We start from the raw sequence: 26,970 nt of genomic DNA, 5'->3' as shown, positions 1-26,970 counted from the left end.
GCAGTAAGAGCTGTGGCTCCACTGCTTCTTCACCCACTCCCCGTCCACCACTGGCACCAGGCAGTCAAACTATTTCTCACCCAGCACCTGATCAGCAGAGAGCGAGGAGGTTGGCACACATCTCTGGATGGCTTCTTGCAAGTTTCCTTTTTGGGTGTGCATGTAAGCAGCTTTGTTTTGAAATTGGGTCAGAGAAGCAGCAGCGGAATGACTCTCTCTTTCATTAAATACAGTAAAGGCAAAGGTTTCCCTTGACATTTAGTCCAGTCGTGTCTGACTCTAGGGCGCGGTGCTCATCTCCGTCTCCAAGCCGTAGATCCAGCGTTTGTCCCAAGACAGTTTCTGTGGTCCTGGCCAGCGCGACTAGACCCAGATGTTGTTACCTTCTCACTGTAGTGGTACCCATTTATCTACTGACATTTGCATGATTTCGAACTGCTAGGTTGGCAGGAGCTGGGACAAGTGACGGGAACTCACTCATTAAAGACGAGGGACCCATGAATTAACAACGCTGGCCTCGCTTTCAAAAGCCATTGCCTCTGTCAGTATCCCTTTTTGCTCAATCCTCACGCCTACAGCCCTAACTCTTACAAACCTTGCGCCAAAACATTGTATTTCATGTGTCTAAGGAAGTAGATAAGCAATCCATGGAAGTTCACATTAGAAGAAGTCTTACCTATAAAGGTGGACAATACAACCCTACCTCCCTTTTGCAAGCCCTACTGCAACAGGCTAACATAGTTATCTCTTTCAGAATTATGAAATGCTGAGCTTCTCCACAAATTGCTACGTACGTCTTTGGGGAGGGATGGAAAACAAACCTGCGACTTCCCCATTATGTCTGTAGAACCAGAAACTCCTAATAACGGGACCCCTTTAAATCCCTCAAAAAACAGAAGTAGCTGTGTTGGCATCCATAAATAAGCTCATCGCTGGACCACATATTTCGTATTACAAATCAGTAACTTGGCGATTCCTCTTTCGCTCTTCGGTCGCTAATAAAGTTCTAAACCAGCAGCACGCAGCCCAACCCAAATTACTGTACTTTTATGTTTCTTTCGCTCAGGCTCTCACGTGAGTGCCCGGTGTGGGCGGGTCACATGACCGGCCTCTCATGTGACTGCTTGCTATGTAGCGCGGAAGCCAGTGGGACGCTGGCTGGAGGTTTGGGATGTGAAGATGGCGGCCTCGGAAGAAGAGGAGGAGAAGGCGCTGCTGGACGAGGATCCGTCGCAGGAGGAGAATGGCGGCCCGGCGCCGAAGAAGCCCCTCTCGGCCTTGTGCGACCCACAGCGGCTGGCCCATCGGCTGCTGGCGCTGGCGCTCATGTGCTTCCTGGGCTTCGGTGAGTGAGAGGCAGAAGGGGCTCTTAGACCCTGTCTTGGGGCTCCTTCTCATGTGTAATAAACAGCGCCGAGAGGGTTCGAGGAGAGAGAGAGGGAAAACTTTGTTTTCATTTGGAAAGGGGTTTAAGGTTCGATCGTGTGAGTGGTCGTGCACGCGTGTCTAAGGTGTAATTGACCCGGTTCTTTTTTTTAGAGGTATTGGGAGCACGCCGTGTTTGCTCTGGGCGGTTTCGGGTCTACCCTAGAGTCTGTAAACAGGGGTGTTGCTTTTCCTTTTATATACTTTTAAAATGCGGGGTTTTTTTTTTGTTTCCTTTTGAAAAAAGCCTCAAACGGGGGAGTATTAGAATGGGGAAGCATCCAAAATCCAGGAAAAACTGAAATGGAGAAGCAAAACCATGTGGCAGCTTTAAAGCCTTCTCCTTTCAAGAGTTTTATGGCACATTGATTAAGGAAATGGGGCTTTCCAGTGTATTGTTGGAATATGAGAAATGCTTTGTGCTGCAGAGACTGTTGGGCTACTTTTTATCAGTACTGCTTGATTTTGCACTGATATTGTCTACCAATATTTCATAGAGGAATGTTTTCTCTGTACGGTCTGAAAATCTGGAGATTGAACCTGGACTTTCTGCATGTGTAGCATAGGCTCTGACCCTTTCCCCCATGAGACACAAACTACTCTGTAATCTTCCGTGGATAAGGAGAGTGGATAAGGAGATTTGAGTTGGTTGGTAGCCATGCAGAATTAGGCTTTCTAGTAATTTCTATCTAGCCCATCCTGGATTTCTTGGAAGTTATTGTGTCCATTGGTTCCTTGTGCCAATTATCTTTATTGATAACAGTTGTACTTACTGTATGCTTCAGCTGAAAATTAGGAAGGAAGACTTCTCTAGCCATCATATTCTTTGTTCTTTTAGAATCAGATGAAAGAATGGAGGATGTCTCTCCCTTTTTATTCTTCCCAGTGTGAAATTTTTATGGAAACCAAATAATCATATTTTCATTATTATTACAAGCATTTTCAGGGTACTGTAAAAAAAATCTTGTTTTGCTTCTTGTCTTTGTAGGCAGCTATTTTTGCTATGATAACCCAGCAGCGCTGCAGACTCAGGTTCAAAGGGTGAGTTATCCAAGATGTGTTTTCTTGTATTAAGTTTCTCATTAATGTGATCTGTTGTTGTTGTTTTGACTTGTATTATATACTGCCCCATAGTGCTTGGAGCATTCTCTGAGTGGCTTATACCATAATTAAAGTCCAAACAACACTTTGCTCCCCAACGAGCTGGATATTCATTTTACTGATCTCTGAGCATTGTCAATCTTAAACTGGCTTCCTGAATCCATCTGGGATTGAATTCAGATTGTGAGCAGAGTCTTGACCACAGTACTGCAGTTTAACCCCTGCACTATGGTCATCTGCATCTGATGATCAGTCTGACACAATTAATTTTGTTCGGTCACAATGTCACAGACACTGGTTAAGGAATAAGTCTCATGGAATGCAGTGGAATATATTTCTGAACAATATTCATAGGAGTGTATTTTATGAAGATCAAGGCACTGACTGGATTGGAATGCTAGCTGCTTAGATTTGCCAAATACCTAGCATCTAAGTGGTATCCTGCCCCCTCCCCTATGCTAAATAACTACCATGGCTCTTCCAGGAGCTAGAAGATGGTAAGAAGAACCAACATGTTATTCAATGATCTGCTTTTTAAAGTTTAAATTAGTGGAAGGAAGATTATCATGGTTTTTCGAGCTTTGACAGGAGAACGCACATGCTCACATAAAAGGCATATTTGACCGCTATGATGGTATAGGCAAAGGGGCAGAGAAAGGGGAAGGGTGCATGTTGTGAAATAAAGAGTGAATGGGGAGCATTGAGTTATTTACAAGACTGTGTAAAATGCTTTGTTTTTTATACTGAAATGCTGTTCTGAGCACTCTGTTGGACAACTGTTACAGGAATGGTAACACTAACAGTGGACCACATACTTTTAGCAAGGGTCAGTCAATCCCTAATTGAAAACATGTTTTCATAGACATATCTCTTTGCCAGCTCTTCAGCCTTGGCTGGAGTGCTAGAAGCTGTTTTCCACCAGTCCTGTTGGATTCCTGTATTTCCCACTCCAACCTGTTTTGGGCAGCGGATGAAGGAAAAGTCTGTCTCAGAACCTTCTTTCTGGCCCCAGTGTTCATCATTTTAAGAACGGAGATCAGATTGATGTGAATTGATGATACAAGGATAGCCATTTCTTTGAATCAGTACAGTTGATCCTTGGCTTATGGAATTAATCTGTATTGGAATGGTGGCCCCAGGTCGAAAAGTCCGTAGGTTGAGGGTCCATTTTCTCATAGGAATGGGTTGAAAACCATTTAATCCGTTCCAGCATTTAATCCATGCCGGCTTCCGGCTTCCTGGGCTTCAAAACCTCCTCTGCTGCCCTCTGTCTCCCGTCCACGGTGCCCTCTGCCTCCTATCCGTGGGGACGGAAGGCAGAGGGCAGCGGGGGTGGCTTTGAATTTCCCGCCCTTTCCCCCTGCCTTTCGTAGGTCAAAGCTCCGGCCGCAAGTCGACCAAAATTTTGTGGCTGGAGTTTTTCATGCCTCTTAAGTTTTCATTAGTAGGGACCTTCGTAAGTCGAGGGTCCACTGTATTCTATATGCATGTTTTGTAACTAAAGTGATGTTTACAATTTAACCCTTTGTTTTTCCTTTTAGGACATGAAAGTGAACACAGCTCAGTTCATGTCGCTGTATGCTTGGTATTCCTGGCCTAATGTGGTTCTCTGTTTCTTTGGAGGCTTTTTGATCGATAGAGTATTTGGGATAAGGTAATTAATCTGTGTTTTCATAGATCTTTTTCAACATGGCAAGGAGCTATTATGAGATATAGTTAAATGAAAAAACATTATCAAAAGGATTAATAAATATACTTCAGTATATCTCTAGCTGTTGTGTTTATCTTTTCAAAATAGTGATCTAACAAGTAAGGCCTTGCAAAAGATGTTGTAGCGAACACATATGTTGAGAGTTCAATGTACTTTATTCCTCTTCACCCATAACGAATTGGCATCTTTTGCTCTTTTCTTTTTTGGGAATTGGGTTTAGTGGTCGTGCTGATACCTAGTCTTAAAAGCTAAGGCCACTCTGGGCAGTTTACAACAACTAAACAGAAAACAACAGAATAACAAAATAAGACAATGTCAATAAATTAAATAGTGCAAAAACTATAAAATACAGTGGAAGACATAGTGAAATACAGTATAATGCATAACATTTATAGCATATTAATATTTTTCATCTTTTTACATCTGGGTCTTGCACCTTTTAACACCCATTCCATGCCACCCCATTTCATTACCTTTCACCTCTGACTTTCTGTCTTCTTCAGCCAGCGTTCTAGTGTCACTCTTCAAGCTTAGCCCTCTTTAAGCTTTTTGGAGCTATTTCACCAGTTTTATAAAACAACGGTCATTTTTAAGTCTTGTATTCTCCTCACGTCTGCTGGTACTTCTTGGGTGTGTATATTCTACTATATAAGTTATGATCCTCAGAGTTGAATCACAAATTAAATATATGGTTTTTAACCATTTACCCATTTGGCTTCGGGTGATTCCCTTTCTCCCAAGTCCTATAATTTTTTTTGCATGTGTTGACTCTTTTATATAATGAAGACTTCATATGATTTAAACTTTCTTGCAGGTGGGGCACAATAATATTCAGCTCCTTTGTTTGTGTTGGACAGGTAAGTCATATAGATAATACAGTAATTGATTATGGAAGAACAGATGCATAATTTGTACTGGCATCTGAAAATTATTAGGTTGATTGTTCTGAATTTTAAAAACCATCTAAAATATTTGCCTGTGTTATAGCATGAATATTAAACTAGACTCATGATGTATATTAATCCTTTTCAGGTGATTTTTGCTGTAGGAGCAATAAGCAATGCTTTTTGGCTGATGGAAACTGGCAGATTTGTATTTGGGTGAGTTCTTAATATTAATTATATATAAATGCTTTTTTTAAAAAAAAAGCAAGCCAAGGGTTATGTGACACCTTCTGTTTCTGTAATTTTTTTGGTAGTTCTTATTCCTTACCCATGAATCAAAATTAACTTATTTTTCTTCTTATTTTGTGGATATTGTCTTCAGTGAAAAAGTGAATACTGACATGGGTATATAGGTCTGAAAAGAAAAGAGGGTTGTATCATGCATGCTGTTTCAAATTTAACACCTTGTATTGTTAAATTTTGGTTTATTTAGGATTGGTGGAGAGTCCTTAGCAGTGGCACAGAATACCTATGCTGTCAGTTGGTTTAAAGGCAAAGAGTTAAACCTCGTGTTTGGTCTTCAGCTAAGCATGGCTAGAATTGTAAGTTTTTTAAGAAATCTGGTTTTTTTTCTACAGCTGTAGCAGAAATGTAGTACTGATTTTTCCATCATTTTATTTCTATGTATGCACATTAAAGTGGTAAGAACAGCTGTTATCTAGGGATATAGCACTTTTATAAAGGGAATGTCAGGCTGTTGACAGTATTCTTATGAAAATATTTCTGTGTTAATTCCCATATAATCATAGTATCAGTGGCCACTACTGAAAAATGACAGGACATGGTCACTGTCCCCAAAGGCTTCCCCAGGTCCAAAGGGATCCTAACAGAGCCTAGAAAACTTTTATGGTAAGGGATAGGGAACTTTTAATTATGTGATTGGGTTGTTGCTGATGACATCATTGGACTGATGGCATAACTTTGCATTACTGGATTTCAGCCATGGTGTGCTGAGAAGTATGTTTAGATAGAATGTAAAGTTCAAAATATTGAATACAGAGCATTTAATGTTAATGCAGAAGCACATAAAATATCCTAGACCCAAAAAGTAAACATATTTATAGACGATGAATTCCTGGTTATAGACAATTGTTCATTCTAGCATGGGTTGAGGTCTTCGCTGGTCTTTCTAGAAATGAGACATTCAAATGTGAATCTTATTTAAAACTGTTCATGTGAGCTTTTTTTTTTTTAAACTGTTGGAAACATACTGTGACAATTCATCTTTCTTCCTAGGGGAGCACTGTGAATATGAATATTATGGGATGGGTATACTCCAGAGTTCAAGATCTACTTGGTTCCACAGGTCACACAACTCTTGGCATAGCACTATTGATAGGTTAGTAGCAGCTTTCGTGAATAAGTTCTTATAAATAAATTCCTACCTCATGAATTAAGAGTGTGTTCAATCCAAAGGAATTCACTTATAAAGCTGGATTAATTTATTGTATTTTGATGTTTGACTTAATGTATGACAATAAATCTGAAGCCTCATGATAATACACCATACGCTGTTCGGTGGCATGGAATCTCAGAATCATTTGAATCCTCTTTTAGAGCAAATCGGGCAAAGTACTGCACTTCAGATTTTGGACTGCCATTCCCATTAGCCCTGGCCAGTAAAACCAGTAATGAGGTATCTTAGGAGCTGCAGTTCAGCAATATGCAGTGAGCCAAACCGAGAGAGACTGAACTTTTTTTCATTTGCCTACAAAGGAGCTTTTGTGTTCTAATGAAGTAGGAAAAAATGAGAAAAGAGCAGCTGAAGGCCTGTACAACTCGAAGGCTCATTAAAGATCCAGGAATTAGTTGGATTGAGAGGTGATGCACTTGCCTAAACCATGGAATAGTGAATTGAACACTTATCATATGGTGCTGGAGAGTGGCTGAAATTTATTGTAGTAAGTCATGTTAGAGAAGGGGATTTGGCAAGTCAAATCCTCTATACTATATGTTCCATCGATTCACATATGCCAATTCTAATGGAAAAATAGAGAAGATGACTCCCTGAATCCTCACTGATTCAGTGATCGTACTTTAGTGGAACTCACTATGCTAAGCAACAGAATTTCAGCCTACATGCCCTTACCTACAGATTGATGTTTTTTTCATACCACTGTGTATGTTTCTAGGCCTGAGTAGGGAAATTTTGGTGCTTCAGAAGTTTGAACACGCCACTTCAAATCCCATTCCATGATTTGTGGCGGCTGCAGCTCCACAAATCATGGGAACTGAAGTCTTAAGCATCTAGAGGGCCAAAAAAACCCCTCACATCTGCTGTTGGTTAATCCTCAACTTTCCATTCAGGCCTTTTGGATTACCACCATCCATCAGCCTCAAACAACATTTCTGGTGGCTGGGGATGATAAGATGGATTATTTTAATTTATTTCCTGCCTTTCTCTCAGAACTGGGATTCAGGACAACAGAGTTATCACAGTGATGTCACAGATACATTTGTGAGGTGCTTATAATTGTTGTAAACCGCCTTGTAATCTTCTTTGGTTGAAAGGTGGTATATAGAGATGGGCACAAGTCTCGGTTTGCATGCTTGCCTCTGCTGGCGGCCACCCACTCAAAGGCAGCGCGGCAAGAGTCCCTGCCCCGCCTCCATGTGTGAGTGGGCAGTTGCAGGAGGAGGCAGAGAAGGGAAATATGTGCTCCTGCTGCAACAGGACAATTGTGTGAAGAGGAGGGAAAGAGCAGTGTGTGCTGCCTAGTGAGTGGAGGAGCCAGCTGGCGAGGTGGGGGAAGGGAACACTCAGCACCTGAGGTGCCATGCTGACGAACCTGCATGAACCTCCAAACTGAGGGTTATGCCCATCTCTGGTGGTATATAAATTTGGTAAATATAATGTCTGATATAGCATGATAAGGGAGCTATTGGTATTTGACATTAGCAGTTCTGCACATGGAAGTCATAACCTACAGGTTGGGAATATGTATAATCATTTACCCTTGAGTTTGCCATCTATGGCGTAACTTTACCTGTTGGACTGTATTTATCTTTCAATTGCAGGTGGTGTGACATGCATCTTTTCATTAATCTGTGCACTCATTCTTGCTTATCTGGATAGAAGAGCTGAGAAAATTCTTTGCAAAGAGCAAGGAAAGACTGGTAAGTGAGTGTTATTTTTCAATAATACAATTTTTGTTTCTAAAGATACGTAGGGGAGGGAGTAGAAGCAATATTTTTGACTGGTCCCTCTCTCTTTTGCCTTCCTTTCACAGAGTATTGTGATAAGGTATCAAATATTTTAGCAGGGAAATGCCAACTTGTTTTGAAATGACCAGAAACTTTCATGATGCTAGAATTATTTCCCCTGAGTAAGATACACCCACGTTAAGTCAATGACAAGAAGCAGAAAGGCTGAATTCTTGATCTGAAGTAAATAGGAGATTTCTCTGCTTTTCTGAACCTTAACAAATTAGTCTGTTTTGTTGGAAACCAGTCTTTTTCAAATGTTGAAAACCAGATGGAGTGTTAGGAGTGGGACAGCATGAAAGGCTTACCTGTTTGCCAGAGAAGTAACCCATTTTGCCATTAAGTGTGTCAATATCTTGGTCAGTGGTCCAGTTTCTAAACTGGAAGTGCAATTACAAAAACTGTGAAATGTCAGAATAATGTTAGGCTGTTTGAGCACAAGCCATTATTTTTTGAGCATGGCTTATGCATTTCTTGAGAATTGAAGACATGACATTCCCTAAGCCTTGCTAAGAATTGTGATTGTGCTGAATGAAAAGGTGAGGATACATAAGTTTTAAATTACAGTGGGCAAAGTATAGCCCTCCTGTTGATGTTTCACTGCAGCTGTCAACACTCCTCACCTTTGGCTACACTAGCTATGTTGATATGAGTTGCTGGCCAACCACATCTGGAGAAGCTGCTCTTTGCCATTGCTGTTTAACTGGATGTAAGATGAATATATCAGTTGCTGGTATTTCAAGTTATTTAAAAGCTTGCTATGTGAGCTCTCCAGCACTGGAAGCATTCAAAAGGAAGTTAGCCATCTGATAGATGTACTTGAATATGGATTTCTGCAGGAGGTTGGATTCAATGGGCTTCTGTGTTTGTAGAACAAAGTTAACTGGGTAATACCTGCACTCTGGTCTTTAAATCTAACTTACTGTGACATAGATGAATGTAGATGTTGTCTAGAGGGGCGGGGTAAAAATTGAATAAATAAATAAATAAAATAAATGAATGTTCTAAAACATATGGATAGTGTTTTATCTGATTCCTCCAAAAAACCACTGCATAAAGTTGAAGTTTGTCACACTTTTCTTAAAATCAGACTTTAAATATCCAACTTAATCTGATGTTGATGTTTCTCTTTTCTCAAGGTGAAGTGATTAAATTAACTGATGTGAAAGACTTCTCATTGTCTTTGTGGCTCATATTTATCATCTGTGTGTGTTATTATGTGGCCGTCTTCCCTTTCATTGGACTTGGAAAGTAAGTGCAAGATATAGGACTTGTCACTGTTAGCAAAGCAAATGCCATGCCTGAATTTTTCAAAATTGTTGCTTTCTATTATTTTGTTTTAGATCCTCATACATGGATAACAACCCTATGTAGGAAATTGTGGGCAAAATCTTGTTGGTATAACTTTGCATGGTGTAACCCGGATCAGGCTGTTAATTTAAAGTAATTGAAAGCTTCCGATCCCTCTCCTTTTAAGTCCAAGGCTCCATAGGGCTCCCTTTTGACCAGAGCAAGCCTTTGGATCCTCAGGACAGGGTGAGGGAATATTATGATGATGACTATTATTATTATTATTATTATTATTATTATTATTATTATTATTATTATTATTATTATTATTATTATTATTATTATTATTAATAATAATAATAATAATAATAATAATAATAATAATAATAATAATAATAATAATAATAATAATAATAATAATAATAATAATAATAATAATAATAATAATAATAATAATAATAATAATAACCCACTAGATTGCTGGCAGCACTCTCAATCCCAGTGGTCACAATCTGGCAGGTATTTGATGCAACAGGATTTTGCCCAACATATATCCTTGTATCTTTGTTCTGCTATATCTGCATTTGAAGAGAGGGCCTTATGATGAGTAGAGACAGAACATTTTAGGGAAAATTTGGGAAACATAATATACCTCAGTTGAAATTTTCCTTTTTCCCTGGTAATGCCTAAACTCTTTATCTGAGATCTAGTTGCACATTTTGGTATAGGGTTAGAGTTGCATGTTTAATTTAATGAGTTGATTAAATATTATTTTGTAGTGATCTGTACATAGAGTGCTGAAATTTTTACACAAATGTTAGAAACCAAAAAAATTCAGAGTACAAAGCACAAGACTCGGGGGGGGGGGGAGGAAGGAAGGGTTTCAGAATATACAGTAGTAACTTATTAAGTATTGTAGGTTCTTTAAAAAGAAAATCCAGAACTGTTGACTTCAGAATTCTATGGCTATTCCTCTAAAGGCAGAGCTATATGTACCGGAACCGAGTGTGGTGTAATAGGTAGAATGACGGACTAGGACTTGGGACAAGGGTTCGAATCTCCGCTTGTTCATGGAAGCTCAGTGGGGGGGAGTGGAACTGGTAAAACCACTCCTTAAATATCTGACTTACCTTGAAAGCTCTGTTAGGCTTGCTGTAAGTTGGTTCCAACTTGGCAGCACATAACTAGAGCTACAGGAATACCATACATTTTCCAGAAACCTTGTCAGTCACTATGAATCCTGACAAGAAACAGTGCATTTGTCAGAGTCAGGCAGTTTCTTGCTGCCTGTTAATTCTTCCCTCAGATTCCCTACTTCACTACTTCATTAGCCTGATGAGAGACACAAGGAGTTGTGGGATTCATGGTAGCTATAACGTGTGTAGTTTCTCTCTTTGAATTACACTGTTTATTCTAATGTGATGCCAGCTACTGTGCACTGTTCTTGAAAGCTTTCTATAGTGGTGATATGATTTGGTGATTCAGTTGTGAGCTTGCATTCTTCAGTAGTTCAAAATGATCCAATTAGTAAACACCAGTTACATCATAGTTTGAATGTCGCTGGGCTTTTGGAAGCAACCTGTAGGTAAAGGAGACTGTACTATGCTATGGCTGAACTGGGGTATTGAGCATAAAGAATTATCTTAGTGTGTTGCATGGTGTGTGTTCGTACACTTGTTCATATGTTCCTTCTCCGAAAGCCATAGTAGGCTGTTCTATTAATTCAGTCCTGTTTTTTGTTTTTGCACCGTAGGTTTAGCACACAGTAAGTTGTGAGTAGCATCTCAAAGTCTGAAACTTGAAATAGTCTTTCTAGTGCCAATTATAGGATTGTGTACATGTGTGGGGTTTTTTTCTGGTGAGTTATATAGAACCTTTGCCCATAGAGGCAAGTGCTGGGCAAACAAAATCAAAATGTATGCCATGCTTGATGTATACATTTATACATGGTATACATCGGCAACTGGTATACATTTAATAAGTCTGCACACTTAGCACCAGTCCCCTGCCTGCTTTGATAGATGGCATACTCATAATTTAGTTGCAGTGGTTCTTTTAAAAATGCACAACTGCTGTTCATCTTAATAGCAAGATATTATCCAGGGTTTCGATCTGAATAGTGTTAGGTGAATTTTTTGAAGCTTAAAGATTCTCTCTCTCTCATTTTGTACCTGCCCTGTCTTCTCTTCCTCTCATCCCCATTAAAGGGCAGTTAGCCATCCCCATTAAAGAGAAATTAAAGGATTTCTCTCTGGCAGGTGTTTCTCTACTGTATCACTGTTATGTGAATCAGCTCATGTGCAAGTTTCTTTCTGTGTTGCACTTACAGCTTCATTGTGGAGGGTGTGAGCAGATGTTTGTTTAGAATAAGGGTAGGATCCTTCCTTCCTTGATTTTTTTTAAAACAAGAAATTTTTGTTGTTGTTTAGCCAGTCACCTAGTGATGGGATGAAGATAATTTTGCCGTGTTTTAGATGTGGGGCCATTTAGCCTTCAACCTCCTATATCCCCCATCTTAAAAATTCTTTGAAAATTCTTTTTTGTCACTAAAGATTGTAATAGGGCTTTAAAAAACACACCAGTTTTAGTTAAACCCATTTTTAACTGAACAAACAGTTCTGACTCCTGTCCTCTGAGGATGCCGGCCACAGAGACTGGCAAAACGTTAGGAAGAAAACCTACAAGAACCCAACTTACATTTCTTAACTAATAAGGAATTTAATATGCAAATTTGCCTCTTTTAGCCATTCTCCTTTCATAGTTCTGCTCCTTGAATGTATAGCACTCAGGCTACTAAGAAATTTGAAAAATGCTTGTAGCCCTGCTGAGATTTCCCACTTCTGATTGATGTACAACATGGAATAATTTCTTCTTTAGGCTGGCTGTGCCATTAAATGGAATAGGATGGTCATGTCAGGTGCTATATGCTCAGAGAAGGTAGGAAGACATGAGAACAGAGAGCTGTGTCTTGTGAAGCTAGGCAAACATCCCCTAAACCACTGGTTCTTAATTTGGACTGCAGCTCCCAGAAGCCTTCACCATCAGCTCTGCTGGCTGAGGTTTCTGGGAGTTGTAGTTCAAAAACACCTGAGTAACAAAGGTTAAGAACCACTGCCCTAAACTACCTTCTGTTGCTTTCAGGTGATGTCTCATCACTGCTGTTCCCTAACCACTGTTCAAATAAGATTCAGCTGCAGGGTTCAGTCATTTTTTTTCTCACATGGAATGGGAAAGGGTGTCCTATTGTTCTTACCCATTGCTTAAAGTAGAACTCCTTTTCAACAAACCTGTTCTTGTTGGGCTGTGACCCTTTCGTGAGCAAATGTGTTGTAAACTAGTTGTTTTAAATTGGTGCCATTGTAAAATGCTCTTGACTTTTATTCAACAGGGTTTTCTTCATTGAGAAATTCAAATTTTCCTCTCAAGAAGCAAGTGCAATCAACAGGTAAATGTTACACAATAATTTAGTGTGTGTGTTGTCTTATCCTAATATTAACTTGAGGGCAGTGTATGCCTGACACACCCACTTAATAGCAGCAAGGCCACAAACAATTAAAATGAATTTAAAAATAAAAATATAACTTTTAATTTGAAGCATAGATATGCAATATACGTATATCTGAGTACATGCAACCCTGATGTTGGGAAAGTGTGAGGGCAAGAGAAGGGGACGACAGAGGATGAGATGGTTGGTCAGTGTCACTAAAGCTACCAACATGAATTTGACCAAACTTCGGGAGGCAGTGGAAGACTGGAGGGCCTGACGTGTTCTGGTCCATTGGGCCAGGAAGAGTCGGACACGACTTAATAACTAAACAACAACAACCTTTTTAGAACCTTCAGATTCTTTACTTTCATAAATGTTGGAAGTCAGATGTCTAGCCCTTCTGTTTACCTGCTTTTCTGTAATCACAGTAGCCTGTCTAGGCTGAGAGACAAAGGAACACCTGCCATGTGTACAAAAAGGGTTTGGACTTGTATCTTGGACAGTAGCCATATCTGCCACATAAATGCCAGAGAATGGCACTTGCCAAAGTAGTTTGTGGTGTGGAATTGAGCAGTGCTGTTCAAACGGGGGTGGTGGTGGTGGTGGTGGACGACGTGGACACACAAAATCACTTCATGTCCCATTCTTAACAAGGGGTAAGAATTATACTCCCAAATGTACTCTAAACAGTTCCATCTGTAAGCTCAGAAATTTTTTTTCAGGGGCTGGGAATTACTCTTATTTTTAAACACAAATAGTAAGCTACGTAGGAATGAGAAGATAATTATGATTTATAGATCCCACTCTGTATTGAAGTAATTATTTTTCTTGACAGCATTGTGTATGTCATATCAGCACCCATGTCACCTGTCTTTGGATTCCTAGTAGACAAAGTTGGAAGGAATATTACCTGGGTTATATTTGCTGTGGTGACCACCCTAGCTTCTCACATCATGTTGGCCTTTACTTTTTGGAACCCCTGGGTTGCCATGGTAGGTATTTCCACTGATTTTATTTTGCTGAAATGAGCATTGTGCATTAGGAGTTGATCTTCCACAATGAATTGTTGGGTGTGTTATGCCGTGGAACTGTTTGCACGAATGAGGATGGAATACGAAATAATAAACATCTACATGCGGTCCTGATTCCTTCTTAGATAGCAAACATTCTGTAGCAGCTTTTTTAAAATGAAAGTCGAGAGAGCTTCATGGTGTGGCTGATAATGTTTATTAAGAGTTCTAGATGTTGTTTGTTGGGTATTTGTATTCTCCATAGATGCATGTTATCTCACCTGACCACCTGTTTTATATACTTACATGTTACATCAGTAGCAGAATTAACAAGCAAACATAGCCTCTTATCATGAGGCAAATGAGTGTAAATGTGGCATTTGATTCGTTTAAACCCACATAATTTGCTCCCTTTGGAGCTGTTAGATGGTGCCTAATGAGTTCTTTTGAATCTGCCTTCCACAGTGTTTGTTGGGAGTTGCTTATTCCCTGCTTGCCTGTGCCTTGTGGCCTATGGTGGCGTTTGTTGTCCCCGAACACCAGCTGGGAACAGCTTATGGTTTGTAAGTAAGACATACTTAGATCTTGTCCTTAAACGTATGGATAAAACAGCTCATAGTTTTCTAGTGTTTCACATCCTTTGGCTTACAGATACTAACCTAGCTACAGAATTGGCAAATATTTGCTTTCCTTAATGAACTTAAGGTAAGCCTCCAAAAATATATTCTTGGATGCATTCAAACTAAGTTTTTCTTGAAGGTCAAGATTGCTAATGAGGCTTGGGAGGCTGGCCGCCTTATTCAGGTGCCAGTCCTACACTGTGGACGTGACTCCAAGAGCACTGCTCTGAATTTGGCAGAATAAAAATGTGATGTGAAAACAAAAAGAATGGAACTAGAGATGGGTATGAACCACTGGTTCAGTGGTTTGTGCTGGTTTGTTTAGCAGCCGAAGAGGTGTTCATCACTTCAAAACTCCGCCTCCTTTGGAGGGCACCCACTCAGAGGCAGCATCTGGAGGAGGTGGGACAGGGAAGCCAGGCTGAGTGGGTGCCCACCAGGGGAGGTGGGGCTTTGAAGTGCCAGACACTTGTTTGGCCACTAAATAAACTATCACAAACCACCAAACTGGCAGCTTGTGCCCGTCTCTAGATGGAACCAAGAGATGAGTGGCTGAAGATATGAACCTCTGCGTATCAGAACGTGAGCAAATTCTGACCCCTTCCATGCTCTAGTCGCCACCGTGACCAACTCTAGAAATGTTCAAAAGTGGCTAATCATGTCACAGATATAGACGTTGCCTAGCGCTCCCTGAATTTCTAGCTTTGTAGGTCAGCTTGAAAGTGAAATGGTGGCAATTTGCATGGATAAATAACATACCTGTTTTTGAAAACGCTGTAGCTTAAAGAGACAACAGGTCTTCCTATAGTTGAATATGTGCTTTTTTGGTTGCTGCTTGTTTTAATTTGAAGTGTTATAAGGCTAGTTTATTTGTTTGTTTGTTTATTTATTTATTTATTGCATTTATATGCCGCCCATCTAGACAGTCTACTATTATATAGTAGATTGTAATTTTTTAAAAATTACACAGCCTTTAAACTGATTTGAATTCTCCAGAAAAGTGGTATTAATCTTTTTAACTAATTCCTTATATGGAATAGATGAAATGATTACATTGGCTATGTAACCAAATCCTCTGAATGTTTTCTAGCATGCAGTCAATTCAGAACCTGGGTCTCGCTGTTATTGCCCTTGCAGCTGGTACAATACTGGATTCTCGAGGATACCTGTTCCTAGAAATCTTTTTCAGTGCTTGTGTGTGTTGTAAGTATAACATCATCTGGAAACAGAAATAGTTTTTTTTTCCTTCAGTGACTAAGTGAAATGCAAAGAAGTACAGTGGTGCCTCGTAAGACGAATGCCTCGCCGGACGAAAAACTCGCAAGATGAAAGCGTTTTGCGATTGTTGTGGTGACTCACAAGATGGCTTTTTCTATGGCCATGCTTCGCAAGATGATTTTTCCCCCCCACAAGGGCGATGCCTTGCAAGACAAAAATAATTCGTTTGTCTTGCGAGGTTTCCCATAGGAATGCATTCCTATGGGAAACCGTGCTTTCGCAAGATGAAAATTTCGCAATACAACGCTCCTCACAGAACAAATTACTTTCATCTTGCGAGGCACCACTGTATCCTGGAAGTATTCTAATAGAACCTGAGCAAGGGCCATCGTTCCTTTCCATCTTCCTAACTGTGGGCCTTAAAATTACTATTCTTATTTACTCCATTTTTTGCTTTGGCCTTCTACTGCTTGGATGGTTTACAGTCATTATCTTTATTTGTATCAGAGCGATACACAATTCAAAACTATAGATGCACATGAAATATAGGCTAAATAAAAAACCAATTAAAATGTCATGATGATCAGACTGATTTTGACCAGACAGTGCAGTTCTCCTGGAGGTGAAGGAATTGCTTGCTGCACGCTGTTGCCCAGAGTACAGTAGATTGTCTTAACAATCTTCATGCTAAAGAAACATTTTATTTGAAGCTCTTTGGCTTTTGACTTCTTTTGTAAGAGTACTTCACCTTAGGTTTGAGTTTTATATACCTCCTTCTTTCAGTGTCACTCATTGCTGTAGTCATGCTGTACTTTGTGAATTTGCTCAGAGGTAAGCATCTATCTTTTATTCTCTTTATTTGATGCATGTATCTTTTGTGAGTCTTCAGTGTTTACAGAAGGTGATCTCAATATGGACTAAAATTATAGACCACAGTGGCACTGGCTTTATAGTTAGAATGAAAATGTGTGTGTTTGATTGATTTACTGCCGCATTGTGCATAGCATTATTCTGGGCATTGTTCATATAAAAACCAGAACAAAAGCAAAATGACATAATCCAACATAGTAACAGGCAAACTACAAACAAGAAAAAATAGATAAATGTGAAAACCCAGATGGTGTAGTAAAACTGGGCAGAAGTAGAAAATGACCAATACCAGGGGAGGCTGCCACCAAAAGCTTCCTGGGTAATATGAGTCTTCTGCAGTCTCTTGAAACCCCAAGGGAAGCCACCCGTAGAGAGCATTGCAGTAGTCAATACTGGACATCACCAATACGTGCATGCAATGTCCTGAGCATTGGGGAGATTGACGACCTGTGTGGAACCCCACAATCAAGGGCCCAAGAGGCTGACAAAGTATTGCTGTATAATGTCAAACAGGTCTGCTCAGAAATAGTATTTAATTCATTGAGAACTACTCTCAATAAATGAATATAGAATTGCAGTGTGGGTTAAAAAAAGATACTTTGGCCACTTATGCTCTGTCACAATCCAGCAGTTCCAGGTGCAGGAACACACTTGATTTGCAAAATAAAATATAATGTGCAATCTAGAAAAAGGAAAACAACTATTCAGTGAAGATGACCTTGGTTGGCCCATCTTCATATCCATGTATACATCATGAGTCTACCATATCATTCTTGTTAAGTTCTGTGTTTCCTTAGAACTGATCAAGAGTGGAATATTGGAGCATTACAGTATTGTTCCAAATGACATAATAAATATAATTTAAAACTATGGGTTCATTATCAAGTTAAGAACACAAAAGCCACGTCTACCCAGTCTTGTATTCTGTTACCAGTCAGAACTATCTAGGTGTCTATTGGAAGTTTAAAAAGAGGATAAGAAGGCTGGCGTCTTTTGTTTGATCCTAATATCTAATACAGTGGTGCCCTGCTTGACGACGATAATCCAGTCCAGCAAAATCGCTGTAGAACGAAATCTTCATCAAGCGGAGGAAAAAAACCCATTGAAACACATTAAAAACCGGTTAATGCGTTCCAATGGGCGAAATACCTCATCGTCCAGTGAAGATCTTCCATAAGGTGGCCATTTTCCGGTGCCTGTAAAGTGACAAATCAGTCGTGAAAACAGCGGGGAGCTATTTTGCACAGCGGGTGGCCATTTTGAAACCCGATGATGAGCTGTTTTTTGATCGTTGTAAAGCAAAAAATCGGTTCCTGGAGCAGGGAACTGATCATCGTCAAGCGGTTTTTTCCTATTTAAACATCGTTTTGCGATCGCAAAAGCATCGTTGTGAAGCAGATTTGTCGTGGAGTTGGGTAATTGTTAAGCGGGGCACCACTGTACTCAGAATTATACTTCTTAACTCTGAGGATCACAGAGTACATTTCCCTAAAAAAAAAAAAGCATTTCTCTTTTGACATTGTATTAAGTGAGTTAGGGATTACTTGCAAATTAATCCTTTTGGTAATTATCTTCACTTGCATCATTTCCTGTAGGACTTCATTTACAACTTGGAATCAGATTCCATCTAATCCAAAATAAAACTTACATATACAGTGAATTTGCAGTCTTAAAAAATTTACACTTTTCTTAATAAGATGGTTATGAATATAATAGTAAATATGCAGAGAGAAGCTTAGATTTGTAAACAGTTTCCAGGGCAAACTGGCTTCAGTGAAAGTAACAAATGTAGGACTGAACAAGGGTAGTCTGTAGATAGTTGTTATGCACCTCCTTGTCCTTAGTATAAAACAAGACCTCAATCTGAAGACTTTTTTTGTTAAGAATTGACACACTGCTAATTTAGAACACCAGAGTTGCACATCAGGATTAGCTTTGGGAACAGGAAAACATACATGGGCTGTTGGCAGATGGATGTTATGCACTTGAGTTTTGATTGTTATGATTTTCTCTTAAGTGTGCTATTGGCCAGTATCCTACTGAGTATTTCCGCCTGTGCACCAGGTGTGGCGATGCTGGCTGTGGCAGGTTATCTCTAAATGAAGAGTTCTCTTTTTTCAACTTCAGGATGCACATAGCTTTGCATCATTGGAAAGTCATGCATCCTAAAATTTAAAAAAAACTCTTTAATTGGTGGCAATGTTATGCAGCCAGTGACATCACTCCCATTGCATAGGTGGAGCTACACAACAGGATGCTAGCCAGTACTTGTGGCTTGTGTAGTGTGATTACTAGCCTTTCTGCTCCACTCTTTAAATATCCCGCTTACCTTGAAAGCCCTATTAGAGTCACTATAAGTCAGTTCTAACTCAGTGGCACAGAACAACAGCTGCATAGATAAAAGCAGCTTAGATGAATCCTTAAACAAGTTGCAGTTACTTTTTTCAAGTTGTAAGAACTTGAGGACACTTAGGTAACTTGCGATCCACTTTTGCTTGCACTACAACACAAGCTGTTAGAGTGGAGAACGACTTGTAAAAATTTTCAAGTGATCACTTACATACATTGGTGTGTTTTTTTTTCTGCCACAGGAGGTGACCTTAACTGGTCTGCAAAGAAAAGGGAAAAAATTCAGAAGCTAGCTGTTGCTGAGTAAGTTATCTAAATGTGTCTCTAATCTAGAATACTATATGTATTAAGTATTTTCAAAACAATTGGACTGCAAAGTGCAGATGGATCTGCAGTGGAATCGAGAATATGATATACTTGCAAACCATATATGAATTATTTCAAATGAAGGGAGTCAGTTTTCTTTGAGTGCAGTAATGTATACTAAGCAATATTGACCTGCTTGGGGATAAGAGATTGGAAAAATTCTTATTGATATCATGGCAGATTGTAATACAAGTCAGTTGTATGTGGGGTAATGCATTGGATCCAGATTATGTAAATGATGCTTTAATCTTATTGACATCAATGAGATTGGTTAGTTATTAAGAGTCCTTGTCCTTACTTTGTGGTTGCCAGCCTTATTCCAGTTCTCTTCCAGGGACTAAATTGCTTTCTCACCATCTTTAGCCTTTCTTCTTAGTGGTATGTTATCACCAGGATTTTTTTTCAGACCTACATTTCTTCCTTCATATGAATAATGGGCTTTTAAAGTCAATCACACTGATCATAATTAAGTTGGCTAAGATGATTGAAACTAGAGGTGCACAGTGGGATTTTTTTTTTAAATTACAAGTCTCAGATTCTGCCGTGCTGCCTGGGTTGTGCTGGGAATTGCATTCCAAAAATACAGATCTGCACTTTTCCTATGATACAGGTTTAAGATTTTAATCACAATACATGATTCTCTTTTATTGTCCTGTGTTGAAATATTGAGTTGAAATGTTATAATGCCGAACGAGAATTCTCCCTTTTAAAACATACAATAATAGTACACTGTTCTAGATTATATAAACTAACTCATTCATAACGTCCACTTCTGTTCCTAGTCAATACTAAACCCATTGTTATCCCACAGAGTTATTTTGTATTGTTTTCTTACTCCAGCGTTCTTTGTCAGCTGTCATAGCACATCATTTGCCATTGTTTTCCTGTTAGTCAGACTGTTTCATATACGCTGTTTTTACTAATCACACCACACTACTATTTCTGATTGACACATTAGCAGAATCTGCTGTTACATAAACCTTTTATTCCACCATCATTACTAGAGATGATGGTTCAGCAGTTCAGCGGGGTTCATTTCGTGGCTTAACAGCTAGATTGGCAGTTTGGTGGCCTGCCCCATCCTGCAGGTGTCCCCTTGATGGCAAAACCCAGCTTCCTCCAGGGAGTGCCACTGAGTGGGTGCCTGCTGGAGGGGGTGTGGTGCGGAACTGCAGATCAGCTGTCTGACCAGGACACAAACCAGCAGTTCATGCTCATTTCTAATCATTACATAGTGATGGCCACCTGAAATCCTTCAGCATTTCAAGTGACATTTAAATTTTACCTACATTTTGATCTAAGCCAGACTACGGTAATGAAAAAAAAATTGATGTGTGAAAGGCGGGTACCAACCAGCTATCTCTGAAATGTTTTGTGCTATGTGAAAAGTATCTTGTAGTCATACTGATCTAGCTGCTTTGGGGAAAGTCATTAAACATAGTTCTGAACCTAAGAGTTCACACGGCTAAAGTATAGCATGAACTGATACTGTGACAGATAACAAGCCCCAGGCTTTTGCTGGTTTGAAAAATTCAGCAATGTTTTGCTTTCCGTAACCCTTTGCTCCTTAATAGCCTTTAGAATCCAAATGTGATACTGAAATCTTAACTTCAGGTTATTAACAGTAGGAAATGTACCTGTGGTTCAGCTGTAAATGCTTTTTTCTATGTCTGCTTTATAACTATTTTACTGTTACATAGTTGCTGAAATCCTACTGTAGTGTGACTTAATTATGCTAAGCAACAGTGTCTCTCAAAAGTTTTCTTGCTGAGCTTTCAACTGTGCCTATGTAAAATTTGGTGCAGTGAAGTCTTTCCCTCTGCAGGATAAACTGTTTAAAACCTGAATAGCTGCTGAATGATAAATGTATTTCATGCCACATGTATCAAAGAAACAAGGGCAGTTCCTTCTTGGAAAGTTCAACTTCAGGCATGGTGAACAGGCAGCTCCTCTGGACATTCTTGTGGGACTGAAGTTGTATGTGTGAGAAATGTGGGACAAATATTTCTTTTAAAAAATATATTAGGATTACAGCGGTGCCTTGCATAATGAGCGCACTGTTTAACGACAAATCCGCATAGCGATCTATTTTTTGGGATCGCTAATGCGATCGCATTGCAATGTTTTAATAGCCTAAACATCGCATTGCAATGATCGGTAAGCGTTTTGCTTACCGATCTTCGCATTGCGATGTTTGTGGAACAGCTGATCTGCGGTTCCAAAATGGCTGCCGGGTGCCCAAAATGGCCACCGCAACCATTTTCGCACGATTTCCTTGCTTACTGAGGCGGCGAAAATGGTGGCGCTATGGAGGATTTTCTCATAACGGTGAGTTTTCACCCCATAGGAACGCATTAAACGAAGTTTAATGCGTTTCTATGGGGTTCCCCCCCCCCGCATTGCGATGTTTCAGGATAGCGACGATTAATCCGGAACGGATTAACATCACTATGCGGGGCACCACTGTACTTGCCCCCATTGGCAAGTGCTTCCATCCCTTTTCCTGCACTAACCTAGTGCAGCCTTGCACAACCTGGTGTCCACCAGGTATCAGCCCCAGGTGAGTTGTAACCTCAAATATTAGGAGGACACTTACTTGGGTAAGACTGTGGTTACCATCAGAACATGAAGAGGCTGTGCAGAGAGAAAAGCTGACTACCTTGACACTTACAGTAACCTGTCGCTACAATATCTTTTTCAGAAAAGAGATCTGAATAGGAAATATCTTCCGGAAGTGAGGAGCCCTTGATCAGCACCATGTCCAGTTGAAGAGTATTGTAGCGTGTTTATATCCAAGGGTCGAACCTACGCTGTTCAAAGTAGTTGATTTGGAATCCTTACCAATATGTGCTGAATTTTTAATAGCTTGATTTCTACATTCACACTTTATAAAAGCCCTTGGATTGCAAGTCAGGGCACAACACTTATGTTACCATTGGCACATCAGTACGGAGACTATTACTGTTCAACTGAAGTTATCATCTTAGTTTGGAGCAAATCCTTTCGGAATATGGCAGCACTTTAAATGATTTTATTATTCTACTGTGGAGCAATGTTGATTTACCTGGTGATAATGGTGTACTGTTACTGATAACTGCATACTGGGTTCCAAAGCAACAGTTGCCTTAAAAATGTGGTGGTAATATATATATTTTTAAGTTTCTCAATGCGGTTGGCAGCTACTAATAAAATTATGATATGCCTTTCAGGATCATGAGTTTTTAAGTTGAAATTCTGGTTCTATGTATGGCAGTGACTGGAGATCTGTGAAATCAAATGCTATGTCTCTTGAGAGAATGAGATCTTGGCTGTTTTCCGAACAGTCTTGGGAACAGCCTCTAAGCAGTCTTACGAGTAGGGCATTTTAACCTCCTGTTTTATACTAGAACTGTATTCTGTTTTAAGTGCCATTTTGTTCGTTAACAGCAGAACTTAGACTTTGACTGAGCATGTTGAAAATCATATTTTGCACTGGAATTTTGACATTTATAAATAAATACTGTAGAAAAAGAGTACTTGTCTTTACTGTTTATCAGTTTTACTTAAATTGCCTTTCTAACTGTGCCTAACCGTAATCATAATCTGTGAATAATGTTCAGCAGTACTGTAGCACGTTTCTTGGTTGCATGTGTGCATTAATAGCGTTCCCTTTGTCTTCACAGAGAAAAAAGACGGGAAAAAATCAGACGTCAGAACGAAGATGACTTAGCCAAATTACAACCAAAGAATGACTTTAGTTTGAGGAATAGGTATCTCTCCAGATTAGGTGCTCAGGTACTGATAACCAAAATGTTTCTCTCTAAAGGATGGCAATATTTGTCACTCTGGGAAGGACTGATCTTCTTAAGGCCCCTGATGGCTTTCAGTACCAACCCAATAATGTGATTAAATGGAAACTATAGCTTAGTGTTAGAGCAGGTGTCCCCAGCCACTGGTCTGCAGCCCAGGGCCAGTTCGTGGGCTTTCCAGGACTGGGCTGTGAAGACAGATCTCCACCCCCCCCACATGCACGCATGGTGGGTGAGTTGCACTCGCGGGTGGGAATGTTGTGTGAGCGACACATCCACCATGAGCGCGGGGGTCCCCCCGAGCCTTCCCCCCCCCCAACCAGTCCACAGTTCCAAAAAGGTTGGGGACCACTGTGTTAGAGCATGTGCTTTGCATGCTGAAGACCTTCGTTGCTGCTTGTCGTAAATGAAGGTTTCTGGGACAGGTGTACCAGTGCTCTGACTTTGCTAAAAGACAATATCATATATTCAGAGCTGAGTGAAGATGCACCCATCCAGTCAAAACAAGTATATCAGGGTTGTATCTATTTGTGACTTGTCTTCAAATACCTACTCAGCACTGTGTGCTGCAGACAAGCTTTTTATATGTCAAAGGTAGGCAAAGTGCTGTCTTCCAGATGTTGTTGGTGCAACTCCCAGAATTCCTCACCACTGAGGATGCTAAGGCCCACCCCATCATAAGAGATAGATGAAAGGAGTATGCTAACTTTGGCCTTCTGCCAGATGTGATAGCTGAAGAGGTCGGCACAGACCATCTGGTCATCCTTTGGACAAACAGGTGTTTGGCACTTACCAGTCCTGCCTCCTCTGGCGGGCACCCACTCAGAGGCAGCAGCCTGGCTTCCTTGCCCTGTTTCCTCCAGGCACTGCCTCTGAGCAGCATCCGCAGGAGGAGGTAGGGCTGGGAAGTGCCAAACACCTCTTCGTCCAAAGGATGAATTGACAAACTGGTGGTTCGTGCCCATCTCTAGATAACAGTTAAGATGACACAGTGCTTAAGGTGGAAACCTAAAAGCTGCTTCACACATTCAGGAACGTTGTTCGATATACTTACTGGAGGGGTGGGGAATATGTAGGTCTCCAGATATTATTGGATTGAAACTGCCATCAGCCAAACCCAGCTTAGCAATTTGTGAGAGATGATGGGAATCAGAATTGTAACACCCATTTGGAGGGTTGCATATTCCCCATTCTTGTATATTGGTGTCTGGCAGCTGAAAGTGTGAACAGACTTCACTGAAAAGCATCATGTTTGAAGGGGTTTGAAAGGTCAATGTATTGTAGATCTGTTTTGGTCTGTTCACACATTCAAGTCACTGCTGCATTCTGCAGCTTCCAGAAAGCAAATATACATGTACGAACCTGACTTTTATTGATTATTTTAACCGATAAGTTGGAAATGCTTGTTGATGGGGCAACTTGCTCTTTCTTACTTTTGCAGCTGCCAGACAACTGTGTGTGCCACGTACCTGCACTGGCTCACAGGAGTGTGTTGAAATAGCAGAAATTGTGCCAAGACTTGGAAATGCAGTATGTGAAACTTTATGCCATGTAGAGGACCTCAGTCTTCCATAGCAGAGAGCTGCCTATATAAAAGGAAAATATTCAGTAGTTTTGTGAACCTGAAAACAGTAGTTGATCCCTTGAAGATGCTAAATTGAACTTTGTGCCAAAGTATGTGGGTAGCAATGCTTCCAAATAAGGTTCTCTTGGATTTCTAGTGTGTGTCTGCTGTGCTCAAAATCCATGATATGTCTGCAGGGGCAACTTGGATATGAAGTAGAAGCACATAAAACTCTGTAAAGTTGGGCACTGTTTATTCTAGGCTCCAGTTTGACTACACTTGTTTTCCTGTCTTGAAAAGCTTTGTTCTTGTTCTAAGCCTCTTAAGAAGGAAAGCAATAGAGTTTAATTTACTAGACTTATTAATTTCTGTGAAATTCATAGCTTTTATCAGAACAGAATGGAACTTGCAAACAAACATATTGTTACGTAGCAGTAGCTGTATTGAAAATAGCTTTAATATCAGGTGTTTTCATTGTTTGTATTGATGAAAAAACAGAATTCTCACATTTCCTATGGAAATAACTATGTAGCTTTCACATCAAGGACATTTTACCAGGAAAAAAATGTAGAAGTCTCCAGCTCAGGTGGATTGCTTTTATTTTTTGGATCATAAATGGATCAAAATTCTGTGAGAAAGAGATCTCTGAGGTTGATTTAGACTTGGATTGTAAGGGAAGGATTAAGAAGAGGAGGTTGTAGTTATCTAATGTTGGGTTAAGATTGGCCTTCTACAGTTTTTCCTCAGAGACTGAAATCCGATCAGAAGCTCTGTTGGAAAAAGGCAGAGGAGGAAAATGTCACTGGCTGAAATCCTATCGTGAGCTACAACTAGAGTAGGACCGTTGAATTAGTGGGGAGTTAGTGAGTCAGCTTCTCCCTAAGCTCCATTGATTCAATGGGCCTACTCTATTTGTAACTTATTATTGAATTTCCCTCAGTGATTCATCACTGTAGCTTCCTGCATAGTTTACCATAGATATGGAGATAAGTCCTGAATCCTCTGAAGCTGATTTTTATGGGGGTGTATGGCTCAGGAGGGGTGGAGCAGAAGATATGGGCAAATAATGGGAAGTCCAGATCCAACTCATAATGGTAGATTTTCATTACTTTAATCTGTTAACCTCAACTCTTGCTGATAGTTTCTGTTTCTAGCTCAAGATGTTGCACAATCGCATCTCTGGGGGGTTTCTCAGTCTTCCATTCTCTTAAGAGATTTGCTGCCTAATTTTGTAAAGGTGCAGCAATATCTGCATTCTCTTGTATTTGTGACTCTGTTGAGGGCTTTTAGACCCAAACGTTCACTTGACCAAGATAGGAAGATATGTTTTAAGCACTGCATGCATTTGCAGCATACTTGACGATTTTAAAACTTACTTATTCTTAAGCTAATCAAATACATTTTTGTTACTGGTAAGAAAAGTACAGTATAGGAGGAATAAGGTGGGAAATGATATGAGAGGTATGGAATTATACATGGTTTGGTGATTTCTGTATTCAGAAATGTATTTCTTTGCCAGCCCCTATTAATAAAACCAGTAAGCATGCCAGTTTTTAACATTGCTTTTCACTTTTATTTAATATCAGCATTGTTTGGCTGCCATTAAATTTAAGAGGAGTGTCTTCGAGTAGATACAAAATGGCATTATCGTATGCCAACCAGAAATGTTACGAACTTGCTTGATAAATATGTCAGGCTTTTCAAGTGCATGTTGCAAGAAGTGTCACTGCTCATTTCCTGTTTGGAAAGATCAAAACCCTGCATTGGTGCTCACTGAATGCTCACTTGAAGGACAGATCCTGAAGCTGAGGCTCCAGTACTTTGGCCATCTCATGAGAAGAAAAGAGTCCTTGGAAAAAACCTTGATGCTAGGAAGGTGTGATGGCAAGAGGAGAAGGGGACGACCGAGGATGAGATGGCTGGACAGTGTCTGCGAAGCAACCAACATGAACCTGACCCAACTCCGGGAGGCAGTAGAAGACAGGAGGGCCTGGCGTGTTCTGGTCCATGGGGTCACGAAGAG

The 26,970-nt window shown here is 40.1% G+C and overlaps 1 protein-coding gene across 2 annotated transcripts; it reads left to right on the top strand.

The window, feature by feature from the left end:
* Positions 1-1,107: 1,107 nt before the first annotated feature.
* Positions 1,108-26,504, top strand: MFSD1 (major facilitator superfamily domain containing 1). Of its 2 annotated transcripts, XM_020791796.3 has the most exons (17): positions 1,108-1,345; positions 2,414-2,466; positions 4,068-4,180; positions 5,052-5,094; positions 5,270-5,337; positions 5,615-5,723; positions 6,418-6,520; positions 8,200-8,298; positions 9,525-9,636; positions 13,064-13,120; positions 13,998-14,154; positions 14,638-14,735; positions 15,883-15,995; positions 16,794-16,841; positions 19,472-19,532; positions 23,258-23,369; positions 24,825-26,504. In XM_020791796.3, the coding sequence occupies exons 1-17, from the start codon at positions 1,180-1,182 to the stop codon at positions 24,882-24,884; spliced, it is 1,572 nt and encodes a 523-aa protein (XP_020647455.3). In that variant the 5' UTR covers positions 1,108-1,179; the 3' UTR covers positions 24,885-26,504. The 2 variants fall into 2 exon arrangements, with proteins under 2 accessions (XP_020647455.3, XP_020647456.3); XM_020791797.3 differs by lacking the exons at positions 23,258-23,369; positions 24,825-26,504 and adding an exon at positions 22,297-23,107 and having other exon boundaries at positions 1,109-1,345.
* The last annotated feature ends 466 nt before the right edge of the window (positions 26,505-26,970 follow it).

This window comes from Pogona vitticeps, chromosome 3, assembly GCF_051106095.1.
Source record: "Pogona vitticeps strain Pit_001003342236 chromosome 3, PviZW2.1, whole genome shotgun sequence".
Taxonomy (NCBI): domain Eukaryota; kingdom Metazoa; phylum Chordata; class Lepidosauria; order Squamata; family Agamidae; genus Pogona; species Pogona vitticeps.
The sequence above is the reverse complement of the archived record's forward strand: the minus strand, read 5'-3'. Positions and strand labels throughout refer to the sequence as shown.